Source organism: Scomber scombrus, chromosome 2, assembly GCF_963691925.1.
Source record: "Scomber scombrus chromosome 2, fScoSco1.1, whole genome shotgun sequence".
Lineage (NCBI taxonomy): Eukaryota > Metazoa > Chordata > Actinopteri > Scombriformes > Scombridae > Scomber > Scomber scombrus.
This window is the reverse complement of record NC_084971.1, coordinates 3,111,433-3,131,384: the sequence shown is the minus strand read 5'-3', so window position 1 is coordinate 3,131,384 and position 19,952 is coordinate 3,111,433. Positions and strand designations below refer to the sequence as shown.

General features: G+C 38.3%; 1 protein-coding gene across 1 annotated transcript; it reads right to left on the bottom strand.

The window, feature by feature from the left end:
- Positions 1-2,333: 2,333 nt before the first annotated feature.
- Positions 2,334-18,780, bottom strand: LOC134000334 (uncharacterized). Its single transcript, XM_062439682.1, has 4 exons — positions 18,663-18,780; positions 3,507-3,806; positions 3,109-3,270; positions 2,334-3,003 (listed from the first exon to the last, which is right to left on the bottom strand). Exons 1-4 carry the CDS (start codon positions 18,778-18,780, stop codon positions 2,972-2,974), a joined length of 612 nt encoding a protein of 203 aa, XP_062295666.1. The 3' UTR covers positions 2,334-2,971.
- Positions 18,781-19,952: the final 1,172 nt, after the last annotated feature.

Sequence of the window (19,952 nt, the reverse complement as noted above, 5' to 3'; positions counted from 1 at the left end):
CATCCACAAAGTGCAAAGCAGGAGGGCTTGTGTACCTTCCAGTTCATAAGGATTATTCTTTTTGCAGAGAGGAAACCCAGGTTCAATAAATAGTGTACAGATTTTATATGCTCTGGTCTTTGTCCTAGGATGCATGTATTTGGACATCTAGCATATCTGTTAGAACCCACTAACTCCTGACCAGAATGTTTTGATTGCAGGACAATCACATAGAAGGTGAGTCAGAGATCCATACCCTCCACAGTTGTGCCAGCATCGGTCTGTCCGCTCGCCTTTCATGAGAAGGGGTCATATAGGCTCTACATATGGCGCTTTTCCACTATACAGTTCTAGCACTACTGGGCTCGCCTCGGTACAGTTCCAGAACAGACCTTTTCCATTACAAAAAAGTACCTACTCAACGTGGGCGGGGTCGTCATAGCACGGCTCCGCGAAACTGCCGTGACTTCGTTTTATACGCGACACAAAACACAAACAATGGAGGACATTGAGGCGGTGGTGTACTTGCTGCTGTTTGTGGCTTTCTGTCACACACAAAGCAAGAAAATTGAGCCGTATGGCTGTAACTATGGTTGTAACGCTGCTGCCGGTATTTAAAAATGCTGGTTTGATTCTTGTGTGGGACGGCTCATGACTAATCAATCTGGCCAATAGTATCTTAAATTGTATTATTCTATATCGAATACACTTAGATGAAGTGATACTTTTCCCCCAGATGTTACTCCATTGTTCTGAAGTGAATGATGTACCCAGATCTTTCTCCCATGCCTGTTGGATGGGTATAAATGGATTAGGTTGGGCAAGAGAGAAAAATTTATAAATACATGAGATTTTGTCCGTTTTTGTACTAGCTGTCCTCAGACTGTGCTATAATTCTGTATTAAATACAAGAGTAGTGATGTCATTTAGCTTCTTACTCATGATAGATTTAATTTGTAGGTAAGCTAAAAAAGCTGATTCCGGTAAACTGAATTCAGCTTTTACATCAGAGAAGGTGTTAATACCACTTTCATTAAATAGTTGGCCTATAGAAAGAACACCTTTTTGTTGCCAGAGTTTATTATGTAATGGGTGTCCCCCGGCAGTTCGTAATGAGTTAGACCAAATAGAACAAGATGGTAACATTAATCCATTTATACCCATTTTTTTATTAAACATTTTAGCAATAGTGCACGAGAAATTGATTATACTGTTGTTGTTGAGGGCTGCTGGGACTTTGGTAGAGTACCATAGTGAGGCAGGTGTAATAATTCTGGATTTGGAGATGGTTCTCTCCTCTAACAACTCCCAGCTGCCCTCAGTTGACACATCTTTATAGGCTCAGGCATAGGCCCATTGCATTAAATGACAAGTAGTAACAATACACATCTGGCATCTCCAAGGCCTCCCTGAGATCTTGGTACTGTGAGCTTCTTATAACTTGTTCTTGATTTCCAGATTATTCCAGATTATTCCAGATAAACTGAATGACTTAATTTGCTTATTTGCTTCCTTAATGAAGCCTGTGAAGAGACTGAGGGAGTGATTGTGGTTTTGTGGTTTCGTGTTCTGTCAGTTAGTGTTTCCTCAGTCAGTGTTTTGTGCTGTCAACATGACATGAAAACACAGACAGACTCTCACCATCAAAAAACAGCCTCAAACCGATGTTACAGATATGACACTATTACACTATTGAGGTTTTCAGTCACATGACAAGCATCCTCAGTTAACATGTGAACACACACACTGAAGTAGCTCTTAATGTACACACTGATCATACAGTGTAATCAGCAGCAGTGTGTGATACGTATCATTCAGTCCTAAAATCTTTATTTAAAAGAACAAGTCAAAACAGTGTAGGATTAGATCTGTTCACCTGTTTCACAGAAAGTTCAACATTAGATTCTTATTTTCTTGCTTCTCCTGCACTGATCTGCTCATTTACACCTTGTTGTGTTCTTTAAGTTATTCCTGTAGAAACACTGATTATATTGTGATGTCACAGCAAAGAGAGACTGACTGGCTTCTCTACTCAGTTACTCATGATGAAAGTAGAGCACGTCAAAGTTGACACTGGATAACACTTCTGTACCACTTTGAACAAGTCTTCATTGAATCAGATGAAAGCTCCAAAACCAACAAAGTCAATATGCAGATAGAGATAATAACTGTGTGACTTGTTCCACCTTCTGTCTACAGCAAATGGAAACAATGGAAACTGATTCCCTCTAAAAACTAAAACACACTGCTTTGTTAATGTAAGAAAATTCAAAAGTCTTTATTGTGACACTTGAATATATATATATATATATATATATATATATATATATATATACATCACATATAAAGAGATGACAAGAACAAAACAAAAAGAAATAAAACAATATGTAGACAGCAAGAAAAACACTTTCAATTTAAATGATATATTATTATATTATAACCAGTGACCAGCACTTTTTGGTAAATCTAATGACACTTATAAATTAATATAAATAAATATAATAATGTAAGTGATCTCCAGATTTAAAGAATTGATTTTAGATTACTAAGGCCTTGAATGGACTCACTCCCCTGTATTTAACAGAGCTCCTGTCCCCATACCACACTGGCAGAGGGACTCCTGTCTGTCCACAGATCCAGGACTAAGTGCTATGGGGGACAGGGTCTCTCTTCCTCCCCCTATTCATTTCTGCCAATTACATTTTCAAGAAAACCTTCAAACTTACTTTTACACTCTAGCTTTTAACTGTGTCTAACTGTCACTGTGTATTTTATGACCATGTATCTTTATTTCTGATTTCTTTTTTATTGTGTTTTCTATTTGTTTTGTTTTGTTCTTCCTCTGTGTGAATCAACCGTGTTGTGTTTAAGGTGCTATGTAAATAAAGTTCAAGTTAAAGCACCAGCAAAGCAGGATGGAAGTTCTCGTGTTGGTGCTTCTCCTCTGCAAAAGTTCAACTTCTGTCCGTGGATCATCTTCTACCCTCTGACATCAGATGACATCACTGTTACACCAACACTTTCCTGTGAAGGAGAGAAAACATGAGAGCTCATTGTTGGTGATTCTGTGGATGACCCACAACAAAGCTTCTAACCTCATATGAAGATCAGAACTCTGTTAATACTGACCTTTCTTGTGTTGAACTGCACATACAGCAGCAACAGCAGCAACAGAAACAACAGCAGCAACAGCAGCAACCACAACCACAACTATGGCAACATCTGGGTGACTCCTTGTGTGAGCAGAGGGGTCATGTGGAGGTCCATCAGTTGGTGTGATGGGATCAGCCTCTGAAACAGACAACAGGAGACAACAAGCTTTATTAGCAGCTGTGAGACTGACATGAACAGAAGGACTGTATGTGCAGGTATATAGTGGAGGCAGTAATGATGAAACACACATACATTTAAACACACACACTTTTACATTCTCCACATCAATACATACAGCCCCCACACCCAAATATTCTATAAATAATATTGTCAGGATGACGTTGTGCTTTGTAATAAAGTCTTCAAACACTCACCCAGGACAGTCAGGTTAAAGCTGTGCTGTGAGCTCTTTCCATTGATGATCTGTCCCTGATAAAGTCCGCTGTCGTTGATGCTGAGGGAGCACATGGTGAGAGATCCAGTCTTTATGTCCAGGTGGAATCTCTCAGACGTCTTTCGCACCAGGACGCCTTCATCAAAGTTCATAATCACAAACCGCTCTTCACCTTTGGACCAGAAGATCTGATCATCACCATGTAGTCCAGTGACTCCAGTCTGCAGAGTGATGTTCTCTCCAGCTTTCCTTGTCACTGCTACAGTTTCACCCTGTCCACCTGGTAGAGAGACAACCACTGAGAGAGAGAGAGAGAGACTCTTACATTTTTTAAAACAACTTTATTCACACCAATGTATCCACACACACAAACTACACCTGAACAACAGTCAAATACAGCTGTTAGGAACTGTATGAAAGAAAATAAAGAAAAAATAAACATGTACTGCTTTGGAAAGTTTCCTGCTCTGTCATGCCAAAAAAAGCTTATTTGAATTTGAGAGAGATCCATTCAGTTCCTCCAACAGGGAGTCTAACTGAGCCTTTAAGATAAGATAAGATAATTGGTCTCTCAATTGGGACATTTACAGTGTTCCAGCAGCAAAGTGGTGAGCAAAAATAGAAGAGAATCAATTAAAAAACCCCAATATATAATAAGTAAAAAACAAGCAATATGAACAATGGGAAACAAAGAATAAACAGGAACACTGAAAGCAGACAGTCAACTTGTTGCTGCAGAGGAATGTCATGTATGACATTGAAAAGACTTTGACTTTCACATGTGGCTGCAGCAGCCTCACACTCTCTTCCTTTCTGTCTGCTCACTGCTCAGACTCACTAACACACAGGTCAGTAAGAGTTTCAATCAGGTCCATGTTTAATTAACACATATTTATATACAGAGCCATTTACAGTATTCTGTGAATGAGTTGTTTGTAAGTAAGCAGCTTGTCTCTGAATAAAGTAACAGAGATGATGGTATAATAGCAGGAAAGCTTCAGTACTCACACATGACAGTTGTCATCATCCATGTTATCTTGCAGTACATTGTAGTGACTTCAAGAGACTGACTCCCAAAACTCAAACAGCAGCAGCCAAAAACCACAAGTGACCTGACTGAAGCTTCCTGACTCACTGACACACAGCGCAGATACTTAACCCCACCTCTTACTCTCTCTCTCTCTCTCTCTCTCTTCACCCTCCCTCTTTGCAACACGTGTGTGTGTGGGAACTCCTTTTTTGCTTTTTCACCCTTTAGCTGCCTGAGGAAGAAGTGTGTGTGCATGTGTTTCTTGTTCCATTTTTAGTAGACTATCAGTTCATTAGAGTGAAGTAATATTTCCTGTCATGGGTGAAGTATCTACAGCAGAGGTCTGTGGTCTGGTGCTGCGGCTCTCTTATTTTTCTTTGTTTAGGAGACCAGTTGACACGTTTTTTTGTTTATTGTAAAGATATTTTTATGCAGAGTGTATCCCCTAGACTCAAGTGCTTAAACAATGACTGACTTTGATAAGGGAGTAAGGGAACTGTTTCAATCAACCCTGGGCTGCTGTGTTTGCATGTGGTTCTCCCTTCAAGTCCAGATGTTAGATGAGTCACCCTTTCCTCCCCCTCTCACTGCCTGAATCTCCCCCTTGCATCTCATGTTTTCTTTGTTTTGTTGTACCCGGGTATACACATGGGGGGTACCCTGGGAACTAGTATTTGCTTTTCCACCATACACTAGGAGCAAGTGTGTGTCATGTGTTTCTTGTACCAGTTTAAGAAAAGAAACCAGTGGACGATCAGTTCATTAGAGGGCGGTAATATTTCCTGTTAGGTGGTAGTATCTGCAGCGGAAGCCTGATGTCTGTCTGTATGTCAGCATCAGATGTTTTTTGTGAAGGAATCAGCTCTCTGCCATTATTACAGTAAGAACAAAGTAATGATTTATAACCTACACACCCTAACACTCATATTAAACAGGATATTGATGATCTTCAATCTGCTTTGTTACTTAAATAAGTGCAAGCTCAAGATGTAGGCCTGGTGTACCTGGGTCTTCTAATGATTACAAAGAAATGAGTGAAGGCAAGCCTTGTTCAGGTCTTCATAAATGTTGGTGTCTAGAAGCCGGCAGACAGAAGGGTGCTGACACAGTGAGATTGTCAAGTTTATTCATAGTGACACTTTGTGAACACTTATGAAGACGGACAGAACAATACACACTGTTACACCAGCTGAGAAAGTGCTGCTGCTCTTTTTATGAATGACACAAAGAGGAAGTAGTGAAGAAACATTCACACCTCACACACCCTTCTCATTTTGAACATGAATGGAGTTGTTTGCTGTTCAGGAGACCAGAAGTAAGTCAGAAGCCAGAGTAACCATAGAAACATAAAAAGTCCATACATGAGGGCTCCAGGCCAGAACTCTCTTACTGTGAGGCGACAGTGCTAACCACTAAACCACCACACTGCCCCATACAGGAATGAAGACTCGAGTGGAACGTCAAGTTGGGTGCATGCCAGTCACCCCTCTATGTCACAGAGTCACGTCTTCAGGCTTACACAAAAAAGGCTGAATATAGAAATGATGAAAAACAGTTGAACACTCAATTTCATAATTGAGTATTGCATCGTTCACTTTCTTTTCACATTTTCCAATCTTTCATTTTACTTTACAAAGACTTTCAATACATCACTGAAACAGTACATCGCTCTGAAACAACTGTGCCAATCGCAGTTAAACATGATGACAGCTTAATAAACAGATGTGTGGATGGTTCAGCACCATGACATGAACACACAACACAGATCAACACAAATCTGAAGCCACAGACAGAGGGAGTAGTTTTTTCATCACTTAGTTACTGTAATATGAATAGAAATCAAACTAAATAAATCTGGTGCATGTGTTTATATGATTGCATCAGACTGACATATCTTACAGAACAGTGTTTGCACAACAGTGTATTTTTTTTTAAACCACACATGGTTCATCAACAAAAAAAGGAAGTAAAAGAGCTCATGATGAGTCCTGTTAACTGAAAGTGTCACCTATCTTACAGAAGAATATCCCCCCCTCAGATAAAAGAAAAAAAGACAATACAATACATCCTGTTCATACTGAGCCTGGGTGTGCCTGTGTGCTTCCTACACAGACAACTCTCAGACCTGACTTGACCTTTCACTGTAACCTGCCCATGAACCATGAATGGATATTTGATTATTTGGACCAAACTCTCCTCAGACTTATTTGTATTCTGTTGTCATGTTAACTGAATTTGTTAAGTAATGAATAGTTTTTGTTTGCAGACATTTCAGGAGATACACAGCTGTTTTTCATAAAGAGGTGCAGTGAGTCTGAGAGCATGAGGTGTGTGTGTGTGTGTGCGTGTGTGTGTGTGTCCTCAGCATGACACTAGTGTTTGTCTCCATGCCCTCTTTATCTTTCTTATCTCCCACATTAAAACCAGTGAAAGGTGAATGATACAAATAACTAGATAATACAAGCCTTTTTTTTTTTGCTCACACATGCACGCACTTTTATGTGCATGTATGCAACCATAGATCAGCAGATACTTAACCCTCACCTGTGTGTGCTCTCTCTCTCTCTCTCTCTCTCTCTCTCTCTCTCTCTCTCTCTCTCTCTCTCTCTCTCTCTCTCTCTCTCTCTCTCTCTCTCTCTCTCTCTCTCTCTCACTCTCTCACTCACTCTCTCTTTACCCTCCCTCTTTTCTCAACAGTCTAGCAGTGCTCGTGTGTCTCCTCCTGCTTGCTTTTCCTCCCTTTATCCCCCTGAGAGTTATAAGTAAGAGTGCTAACTCAAGAGTCTGCCTCTCTGCCTACAACTGGCTGCTCATCATCACCATCGCAGTCCATCACAGAGTCAATGTCTCTTAATAAAGTTTCCCATTGAACTGCATTTCAGCTGCTCTGCCTTGCCAGATTTATGACAGTTCTTCCAAACCCAGACATGATCAACCAGGATATTGAGAAAAGAGGAAAGGTAAAGAGAGTGAGAGAGAGGAGGACCACACCCGAGTTAGTGTTAGGGCAGGGCCTAACACTGCACGCATCTGGTGATCCCCTGTCACTTCCCACTTTCTTCCCCATTTCATGTTTACCTCATTATTCAAACCTCTTAAAACCACAGAAACAGAAACTTCTTTAGGTTAAAGTGTGTAAGTATTCAGACCTCCTCTTACACTTGAGCAATAGCAGGAACCTGGCTGTCTTAAACCTAAATGGAACGGAGCCTCAATTAATAATAATATTTAATAATTACTGTTAAATTTTGTGTATATATTTTTGCACAGTAGACTTTTGCCCAGTATTGTACATTTTCTTTCATAAATTGTATGTGTGTTGATAACAAGAGCATTATGATACTACTAGACATGTCCAAGGTAAGACTAGTAGTGTTAGCTCTGATCCTAAAACATTACTTTTAGAGGCTTCATCTACAGACAGCAACTGTCAGCACCAATCCTGTCCAGCAGTGTCAGATTGAAAGCGATCCAGAACGATTGCTGTCAGGATCCTTTACTAAATACCAAAACTATCATGACTGTGGTAGCTTATTCCATCCTACATATGATTAATACAGAAAAATGTTAACCTTAGTGACCTAACACACTTGGTTGAAGTTAGGGAAAGAATGTGGTGACATTTTAAAAAAAAAAAAAGGTAAACATTGATTCAGACATAACCGTGCTATGTGATTACTGAGATTTCACCCAGCTCGGTACAAACTGGTGTAACATGTTTTAGACATAGAACGTGCCTGTTTGTTTTTCATCAAAAATATATGAAACTATTCCCAAAACTAGATATGAGACATGCAGGAGGACGTGTTCTGAGAATACAACAATCAGACTCAGTTACTGTCATTTCTGTTCCAGTAGTGACTGTCCACACTCAGAATATACACATACACATATACTCAAGTTTACATCGATTCACTCTCTGATTATCTATCAAAACATCTCATCTTCAAAGAGAATCACAGTAATGACACATTATGTGAAACGCACAATGTGTCATTACCCCTTACAACATTATTCCTCCAAGTGTCATTAACTTGAGGAAGTTTCATAGTGCTACACCACAAAGCAGCAACACAAATGAAGTGGCTTGTTAAACCAGAGTGTTTATGTTTATGTGCGTGTGCGTGTGCGTGTGCGTGTGTGTGTGTGTGTGTGTGTGTGTGTGTGTGTGTGTGTGTGTGTGTGTGTGTGGTAGCTTAAGTACATCTTAACTCGTCTTTAGTGAGTCATCTGTGGCATCCTAAGAAACCACAGCTTAGAGGTTGACAGTGTAACCAGTAAAGGCTTTGTTTTACCTTTGCTATTTAACACCCACAACACACACACATTGGCTGCAGGATGGAAGGAAGAAGAGGGAAAGGAAGAACAATGAGGAAGTTAGAAAGCAGTCCAAGACTTGCAGAGTGGATGATGTGCATCTGTTTCAAACTGCTCTGAACACCTTTGTAGCTTTTCTTCACCAGACACTCTGGCATATTTTCCATCTGGTGCAGACTTATCTTGATAAACCATGCAATGCTTTATAATTAAAGCATTAAAATCTCAAACTTTTGTCAGAGAAGTAAAATAATCATTCGTTCTTATTTACAGCTCTGACTGTCATAACTCTCTCTGCTAGAAGCAGTGCTTCTGTCTGGAAGTAGGAATTGTCATAACCCGCTCTTAAGTCTTACTGTGAGGTAGGACTGTTAACTTTAATGAATTACAATGTGGATCAGCCATTAAACTAACTCAGTACAAACATGGTCTTATAGTAATTACATGGTAAATGGTACATGGGCTGTACTTATACAGCAATTTTCTAGTCTTTTTGACCACTCAAAGTTCTTTCACACTACATGTCACATTCACACCCATTCATACCGTGATGACAGGAGCTACCATACAGCTGCAGTCAGACCAACATTCACACACTATTGGTGCAGCCATCGGGGTTAAGTATCTTGACCAAGGACACATCGACATGTGAACAGGAGCCAAGAATCGAACCCCCATTTTCTGATTGGTGGATGACCGTTCTACCTCCTGAGCCACAGCCGCACCTCAATACAGCAGTCTGTCAGAGGGCTATGACTGGCATATGTGAGCATTTCTGGGAAACCCTTGTTCTCATGGTAACCGGCTCTCTAACCTTTCACCCTCCTGAATGAAGGCAGATAATTGCTGAGGTATTCATCATGCTTGTAACATACAGTAAACATTTCTCTCATGCAGAGGAATGTGTGCAAAGAACCAACAAAGGTTAGCACAGGGGGAGAGTTTGTCACATCAGGGTAAATGAAAGGAAGACTATAAGAGTGTCTGAGCTGCCATGCTTTTAATCCTACAGGATTAATAATGGTGTCATTTCCTTTTTGAACACACCTTAAATGGACAGAATGTAACCATGAGTCCAGGATTATTTACCAAAAGCATCATAATCCCTCCTGTTTGATTTAAAATAGTCAAGTTTCCAGTACTGTATAAGGGCACACATTATGAACAAATATTTACTTTTCCTCATTTAACAGTTCAACTGCTCATTAAAGTTAACTTAAAGTTCTGAGTAAAAGTAATTTCACTGAAAAAATGTGTTATACTATCATATATTTTATTATTGAATTATTGAGACTAATACATTATGTAAATACTGTAACAGTTTACTGCTGTAGTCATGCTAGAGCTAATTTGAACTATTCTATATAATGTTGTAAAGTAATACTTCGGCAGCCTTTTTTGAGGAAGTGAGTCTATAGACTTTAAGATAGAATTGAAGTCTCTCAGTGTATGTGACTCTGAAAAGAAGATCCAGATCTGAGCCTGCTGTGTTTTGGTATAGAGAGATTTAGACTGGTGGTTGTGTTTACTCAAGGTTTGCAGGATGTAAAGAACATTATCGAAAGTTTCCATCCGTCATTAGTATACACTTCCTACATTCTTGAAACAAGAGGTGTCATGGTTAACTTTGATAAAGCTTTGTAGGAGTTGTCTGCCATTTATGTTGCTCTTCTTGTTCTCTTATTGTGTGGTTAGCCAGGGAGCTTAGTATTGTTTTACTGTTTGATGCTGTAGACCAAGTGAGCCTTTCTGTTCATGTTAGTCTGTTTTTGTTTGTTTGTTTTGGCCTTTGAAGACCCTGACACGTCATTCACTTCCATTTCTGCAATGTAGTTTATCTCTGTCAATCATTTCCTGTACATAAATGTTATTCATTGTTACACTCCGTAGGATGAAGGGAGAACTGCTGGGAAGTGATCTCGCTTTTTAACCTCCCAAATAAGCCTTAGTAGGAAAAAGGGAGAAAGAGACAACAATAAAAAAAGAGGGTGGGCAAACATTAAAACACTTAAAATAAATTCAGATTAATAAATACAGATGGATGTCACAGTGGCCTCTCACAGATTTCACACTTCTCTATGCTCAGAGGTGGTGATGATGACAGACTGTTACTTCGAGTGCTGAATATATTGTAGTTATAAATGAGTCTATTGGATACTTTAAACTAACTAGTGTAATTAGTATCATGTTATTTGCCAGATTATATAGTTTCTTCATGATTGTGTATCTGGTTGAGAGGTTGGGAGACTCTGGTAAGTATTGAGGCCACAGACTACTACAACCGGTAGTAACAGAAGTTGCCATCCAGCTGTGAGAAATATTTAAAACTGTTACAAGCTTCCCAGAATAGCATATATTTTACCAAAATAAAAGTATGGAATATACTTCATTACAAGTAAGTACAAGTATTATTATCTAAATGTACCTAATCTATAAAACATCTAATGCTGAATGGCCCTTTCCCTACAGTTATGATGCAGTATGCATGTTATATTATTGTGTTACACCCTGTTGTATTTTGGATTGTATTGTGGAGTGTGTTTACTCTCACATGTCTTAGGGTGAGGCAACCAGTTCACAGCCAGTGTAGTATGTGCTCAGCTGTGCTTGTGTGAGCTTTCTGATAAAGTTGTCCTGCTTTTGCAGTGTGAGCATTGTGGGGTTCTTTAAAGGGAAATTCCACTTTATGCGTCATGTTATGGTTAGTTTGTACTGAAGGCACTTTGGTTGGTGTGGAAGCTTCTAGAATGCTAGCTGCAGTGATTAGTTGACTAATCAATAAGTTTCCAACTATTAAATGAATCGCCAACTATTTTGTTAAACAAGTCATTGTTTTGAGTCAGATTGTAAGGGGAAAAAAGCTCAAATTCTTGTTTCATCTCTTAAAAAGTGAACATTTTCTCATTTATTTAGTCTTATATGACAGTAAACTGGATATGTTTGGGTTGGGTTGGGGTAGTCTTCCAAAGGAAGAGCCAAAAAAGTGAGCTATGTGACAAAAGATGAGTCCTATCTTCTATTTTTCATATTTCTTTGATATTTTCAGCCTTAATTGAGTGAATTGAGTGAAGTTCAATATATTGAATTAATATGAAGTCTTACCTGCAATTAAATGAGTATTCAATGTGAATGTAACTTTCTTTATGTAATGGAAAAGGATTTATTAAACAATCTCTTAAAATATATGTTTTTCAGGTGCCTGAGTATCCTTAACAGGGTTGTGCCAAACACAGCACACAACAAATAAAACATCTACTAAAAAGAGCACCTTTGATGTCTGAGCTGATTAATCAAATTATTTAATGGTTTACTACCAGCTTTTCATAAAGACATAACAAAAAATACTAAAATAAATGGTCAATTTTTCACTAATATTGATGCCTAAATTTTCCTGCAATTCTGGAATGACCTAGACCCAGATTTATTTTCTTTAAATGAAGCAGGGCCTCCCAGACTGCCCTTCAAATGAATTGATAAATCTAGATGTTTGCATACTTTTACCACACGAAAATATGGAACGTTGGTTACAGCAGATGAAAGTTAATGTTTTGGAATAGCCAAGTCCGAGTTCTGACCTTAATCCTGTAGAAATATTGTAGAAGGACCTGAAGAGGGCAGTTCATGCAAACAAACCCAACAACATCCCTGAGTTTAAACTGTTAAATAAGGAGAGATGGGCTAAAATTCCTCCATGCTGATATAGATATTGCTGCGATTGCTGTATCTAGTTGGAATTCAGGGAAATCTGATCACGTTTTAGGTCATATTCATGCAGAAATAGAGCAAATTCCAAAGGTTTCACAAAATGTCAAGCAGCACTGTAAAGTAGCATTAGTTTTTGTATGACCATCATGTGGTTATCACTGGACATTGATATTCCAGTTGGTTCTCATTGGCAAAGCTTCACTAACTTTAGATAAAACCAGTGACTGTGACACCGTTACAGTTTCTATTGTGAGTTAGTGAGAGAAACGTATTGCCGTTGATCCTGAGGAAGATCCATACTGCTCAGAGGATTGTGAAATTGTGCAATGTTTGTGTTAAGATCATTTTGATTTGTGCTAACATAACAACATTCCAGTTAGCTGCTAAGCAATGTTTGCTCAGCTTAGTTAATGGCCTCATGCGAGAGGCAGGAGGCCTGTTGCCAACTTATGACATCACTGACTATTAGCTTTTGAGAGATTTAATCAGCAAACAAAGCTAACTACCTTCTTGCTTTTGAGAGACTTATGCCACCAAACAAAGCTAACTAACTTATTACTGTTGAGCTAACTAGCTTCTTGCTTAACTAACTTCTTGCTGTTTAGAAGCTTATGTTAGCAAACAAAGCTAACTAGCTTCTTGCTTTGGAGGGCACTGTTGAGTGTGTAAGTTCAGATAAACACAGTTTAGCCTGCTGGGTGTTGTGGACTGAATACTGAAAAGACAACATTAATAGAGAGATGTGATAGTTGATAGTTTAATTGATTATGACTATGTATTATTTAATGACTGAAATAAACCAAACTAAAATTCCTCCATGTTGATATGCAGAGCGAAACAGTTACTGGAAACAGTTGGTTGAAGATATTGCTTTGAAACAGGGTCACACCAGTTACTGAAAGCAAGGATTCACATAAGCTACTTTTGCCTCATGTAAGATTGCATCATTTCCCTTAGCAAAAAGTAGTTTATTCAAGTGTACTACGAGTATACTTATTTTATACTAAAACTGAGGCAGTATACTTGAAGTTTACTTTTTATATACTATATTTTATATACTTAAGAATAGTATAGTGAAGTATACGTGGGTTATACTGAAAAGTATAAAGAAAAGTCTAAGACTAAGTACATTAATACTAAGACTTACACTTATACTTTAATACTAAAGCTTATACTTGTACTTTAGTATACTTTTTACTTCTTTCTGCCACAAAGTACTAATACTTAGTATATCTGGATCCAAGTACAGAATAAGGTCAAGTCATTGACTCGTGCTTACATTTAATTTAGCAGAATAAAAACGTTATACTTATATGTTCAAAATCATATAGTATATAACTCGTACCATGGCAGTATATAGAAGAGTGTACTTGTGGTATACTTTAATTATACTTCAATAAACTAAAATGTGGACTAGAAGTATATACCCAGTACACTAGTAGTATATAGATGAGTGTACTTGTTGTATACTTGAAAGTGTACTTTTGTAAACTTAAAATGACCTTATAAAGTATACTTAATTTAGTCCGAAGAGGTATTAAATTAGTATACTTTCTAGTACACCACAAGTACATGGTCCGTAGTATACTTGCTATACTTATACTTACAGTCAAGCATACTTAATAAAATGAACTTCAAGTATACTACTTTTTGCTAAGGGTTTCCTTAATAAATAAGTGGATATGTTTAATGTTTTTGTCTCATGTGTTTAATTGATGTCTCTGTATCCAGGTTTAGGTCGTGTAGAAATAGAGCAAAATTCTAAAGGGTTCACCAACTTTCGAGCAGCACTGTAAAGTAAAATTAGTTTTTGTTTGACCGTCATGGAGTTTGATCTGGATAGATTTGTTAAAAACAATGACATCTAGCTACTCCTAGTTTGCTCACAGAGAGATCACTTCACTTAAGATTAAAGAAAGAGGAAATGCATACAAAACTGATTTGGTTGAACAGAGTATACTGTGTGGAAAATGTGAGTCGCCCAGACTGATCCATCATGGTCACCCTGCAGAATGTACAGGGTGGTTTGGTGCAAGATGAGGGGAAAATTAACAAACACAAAGCTCCAGGTTGAGAGAGCTGGAAATTAAGCTGCAGCTAGCTGATAAAACTAGAACTAGATATTAAGGCAACGGAAAGGGAGTAGACTAGTTAAGGCAGTTAAAAAAGAAGCTGAAGCTCAAACAGGAAGAACAGTGACTAGTAAATCCGCTGCTTCCAAAAATAAATCAATCTGGTCCCACCTTTCAGTGAGAAAGATGTTTTTCACTTCATTTTTTTTTTACTTTGAATATGTGGTTAACACTGGACATTGCTATTCCAGTGTGTTATCATTGGCAAAGCTTCACTAACTTTGGATAAAACCAGTGACTGTGACACTGTTACAGCTTCTATTATTGTGAGGTAATGGAGAAAGGTTGTGTTTCTGTTGCTGAAACACACAGTTTAGCCTGCTGGCTGAATGCTGAAAACACAACATTAATAAAGAGCTGTTATTGTTGATAGTTTCATTGAATATCCAGTTTATTATCTTAGGACCAGTCAAAGCTTATTTTTGTTAGCTGAATGTGTTCAGAAGACTGAACAAAAGTACATTCAAGACTGATTACTTTTTTTTTTTTTAAAGTTAAAATATAAAGACAGCGATTTGTTTTTAAAGCTAAAATAATCAATCAATAAGTTCCATAAACAGTGATCCTTGTTCCTGCTGGACTAAAGGGCAGTGATACAGTATACACCCACTGCCATCTAGTGGCAAACTGACAGATGAACCATAATGTTTTTTTCTACTACATATAAAATGTTATTTGTTCATTGAGACCGTCCAGCTGATATGATTAAGACTTCTTCCTGCCTACAGTTTGAAAAACCCGATGATAGCATTCCTCACAGGTTTTATTTCCCCACAGAATTTTATTTAATTTTTGGTCACTCTGACTTAAAGAGCAGAGAGAAGAGAAATGTCTGGATTTCATGTATCATGTTGTATAATAGTGACTTTATTGCCAGTGAGAACATCTATTCATGAAGACTTTAGCTAGAGGTGCAGACAGGATATATCAACCAGAATCAAACTGCACAGCATAATGACTGAACACTGAACAACAATGTTACAACAGCTCCCTCTGCTGCTCAATAAACTGCACATACACTTAGAACAACAAACATTGTCCAATAAAAAGGAACGACTAGCAGACAACAGAAATCATCTACAACACAACAATCCTTATTACAAATTACTATTGTAGAAAGGTCAGAGGTCAAAGTCTGGTCTTTCAGCTGGCTGTGTACACTTAAATCTGTAGTAATGCTTCATCATATGAAAAATATCATTCAGTGTACCATGCTATGCTCAGTGTTTCTTCCACTTTCTTTAAGGAACTTAAATGAAATAAGAGGAAGAGAAGAATCACAGGGAAACAAGAAGTGTTTTCTTATATTATCATCATTACTGTTATTTATTTTAGAAGTGTTTTAGATTTCATTATGTCCCATAAAGCATTCTGTTAGAAGGGCAAAGATGTACACTGGGTTGAGTTTAGTAAATCTGTAATAAAAACAACTGTTTCAATACATTCCATTCTGGGTAAAATTAACCATTTCATTTATAAAAAACGTCCATAAACCTGCTGACTTTCTTCTGCTGTTCTGCTTGCTGCTGTAAACAAACATGGAGTTATGCAACTTAGGAATGCCATTGCACAACATTTCCATCCTGCTGTGACTCGCCTTGTTTATCTGATGTTTGTACTCTATGATTCTTTAGTCACATATCAGCTATTAATGACAAATCTGGTCACAGACACAAAACGCTGAGATCACAGACAGTTTGAAGTTTTCAATTTGGTCCAAATATGAAAAGATAAATACAAGAGTGAAGTGAACTTCGCACCTTGGCAATCCAGTCCTGCAGACCAGCACCTCACTCAATACAAAAATATTTCAGCTTTGCATTTTTGTACAACCAACAGAAACAGCTGTTTTAAACAAGAAAACCATAAGCTCTGCAAGGTTATTTCATGCAATTTGTTCTTACCAGCAGTGAGATCTCCAGTTGAGCAGGAACTGACTGTTTGGAAAAGGAAGGGCAGGAATTTATTGACATGCAACAGACTGGAGGAGTGGCCACAGAGAGCACACAGAGCTCCTTATCTTCCTTAACTTTCGCTTTTTTTCCCACTGGAAACAAAAAAAAAAAACAGCTGCAATGGGGGAAAGTGGAGTAACATGCTTCCCTTTTCTGGAACTTAGTTGGCTGACTGGCTGCTGTCAGTTGAAGTGGAAGATTTTAAATGTCAAACTAATAATGAAACGAGCAAAAACTTTAATAGAAGACACACTATTTACATGTCCTCTTGATGTATGCATTTATGAATACATACAAATTACATTACAATAACCACAGAAAAAACTTTAACTTGTTCTTACAATTCATTTTTTACCTCCAACTTTCAGGTTTAAAAGGACACATTTATTTAATTGACTAAAAAATAGCCTTCAGTGAACAAACATTAGTTAGCTCTACAGGCCATTTGAGCTATCTAGCTATCTATCACCTTTAGCTTGTTCTCTTCTATTAAACCAGCTGTTTACTGTAAGCTTATGATTGCTTTGTACGGAGCCCGTAAGAGCTCAAGTGAAGAAAAAAAAAGTCCCTTCGTGGTCACGTTAAAGTTAATCGAGAGCACGTTATGTGTCATCGTGAGCACAATTTATTAAAGTGTGGGTACGATTAACAAAGAGTGGGCACGATTAACGAAACGTGCGCAAGTTTTGGAAAATTGTGCACATGATATCATAGGAAATCGTGGATACAATTTACTTAAACGTGGTCATGATTAACATAACGTGTGCTGTGCACGTTATTGAAAATTGTGCGCACAATATATCAGAAAATCATGAGTACGATGTACTACAAAAATTAATAAACGTGCGCACGTTATATTCAATCGTGCTGTAATGCGTCCCTTACCAGCCATAAGGTCATTAAGATCCAGGCTAGCCTTTAAACATGGATCTCCTAAGAGTTTACCGTGGGTTAGGCATGGCGCAAAAAGAAATGCTGGCAACTCTAGCCACCCAACATGGTATAGTGATCGGTCACGCAACTTTAAAAATAATGCTTAGAGCAAGTGGTCTCCGCCGTCGCAATTATGATGATTTAGATCTCATAATTGATTTTATTTTGGACCAACTCCAAGGCCCAGGGAGATTCCATGTTCCACTGTTTATTGTTGAAACTGTAAATCAGTCAGAACAGAAACACCGAACATGGTGCATGGCTCAGAAAAAAGTAGGCTATATTTTGTAAATGTTATGTTTGATAAATCAATACCTACATGTCTTAATTGCACATCACTCTTTTGAATCCCAGTGTGCCAATTCAAAGAAAAGAAAGTAGCCTATTCTGTAGCCTATTTTTTGTTTCATTTTAATATGTTGGCTTTTTACATCTACCTAAACATTGCACTTACCTAAAATAAAAATAAAATGTGCCTAATAAAACAAATGATTTGTTTGATAAATTAAAGCCATTTTTCTATTTATTTGCCTGTTGTAAAACTAGTAATTAAATGAACAAACAAAAAAAGAACATTTTCAGTTCAGCAACTAATTTCAGACAAACTTAAAAGTGGCCCTGTATGTAAAAAAAATATGCAGATCGGGGGGTTATGTGCTTAGTAAAACAAGATTTTTCCTTATTAAAAGAATGTCCACAGGTATTTATCTTTAAGTTCTTTAACATCTTTAAGAAAAGAAAGTTGAAACCAGTTTAATCTAGCAATATTAAAAACTGGTTCATGGTGAAAATTTGAGTCACACAATTGCAACTAACTGCAACTAACTTGTTTAATTAGAAAAGATTAATCAAACTAAAGAAAAACACAAACCTCCCATATTTAGATTATTAAAGAATCTAAATTATGTCCATCACCCACACAGAACTTGTCAGCACACTGTTGAAGTCATTTCTGAGGTCTGGGTAATTGTAGTAGCCAATGGGCAACTTCAAAATACAAGCACATGTGTGAACTTGAGGCCTGCGCTAGAAATCAGTTGTGTCAATGAATTCAATTTGGATACAACTCCCCAACAGATTGGATCCAGTGCAAAACCTCAGGAAGTTCTGCAGAGTTGGGTGATCAGCCTCAGTAATGTACCGCTTCAGATAGCGAGCAACACCATGTTGTGCTACAGTCATCTCTTCTGGGAATTGAAGTAAATCCTTCACAGTCTTTGAGGTTGGGTTTTTCTCCAGTAACAGTTGGTGCAATCTCTCAATAGGGAGGGTGTGTGCTAAGGTATGAAGGATGGGACGCCAGCATTCAATGATGTACATGGGGGCTTGAATTATAAATTTGTGACCCAATTGGGATAGTAATGAGACTAGATTGTCTTTATTTGGAAGCTGATGGCATTCATGCACATCAAGGATGTCAAGCACTGCATCCATTTCAACAGAATCAAATTTCTCTAAGGCACTGAGAAGAACCTGTCTCTCCTGATCTGACAGATACTGTAGGAACGCATCCTTGCAGCTGCTGGATGCTGTTTCATACAGTGCCTCCTCCAGGAATGGTGCTGCTAGCTGCACTGGAAGGTATCCAGCACATTTCCACCCCAAAACCAGGACTCTTGCCACAGCCTGCCATTCTTCAATTTGAAAATCATGCCTTATGAAAGGCACTTTGGCAGAATGCCCCATGGTGTATTTTTCATAGAACTCCATCCAGAATTCAGTGATGCAATCTCTGAGCAATCCTATCCCTTCTCCTTCTTCAAGCTGACCATTGGGTAATCTCATCTTAATATATATCTCTGACCCTAATAGGTCAGGATCTTTGTATGCCTTGATGAGATCCCTAAGACAGTGCTCTCTCCGTATGATTAATGTGACACCAGACGCACGGTCACTGTCAGAATCCAATTCAGGAGAAAACTCTTGTCCACTAAAGGCATGCTGAGGTGAGGCTATGGTGAGGTCCACAAGCGGTGTTGGAGGAGAAGACGTTTCTACAATTTCTTCACTTCCAGAAACCTCTGCAAGGAGAGAAGGGGGGGGGGGGGTCCAGGGTGGACTATTGGACAGGGTTCAGGGTCACTGACAGGCTGTGTTGATGGAGATGAATTAACCATTGGTAAGACAACAGACACTGTGACTGGGGAGGCCTCATTACCTGCCAGTGTGAGCTGTCCTTCCCAAACCACTGTATTATCCATGACATTGGTTGTGGGAATGTCGATGGTGACAGCAAAGTCATTTCCTGGTTGTGGTATTGTTGTCTCAAAATAACTTTCTGCAACATGTTCTAGAGTTGAGTTAGGAGAGGTTTGAGGTGTGGCTTCTTTCTCTGTCTCAGATAGCTCTTCATC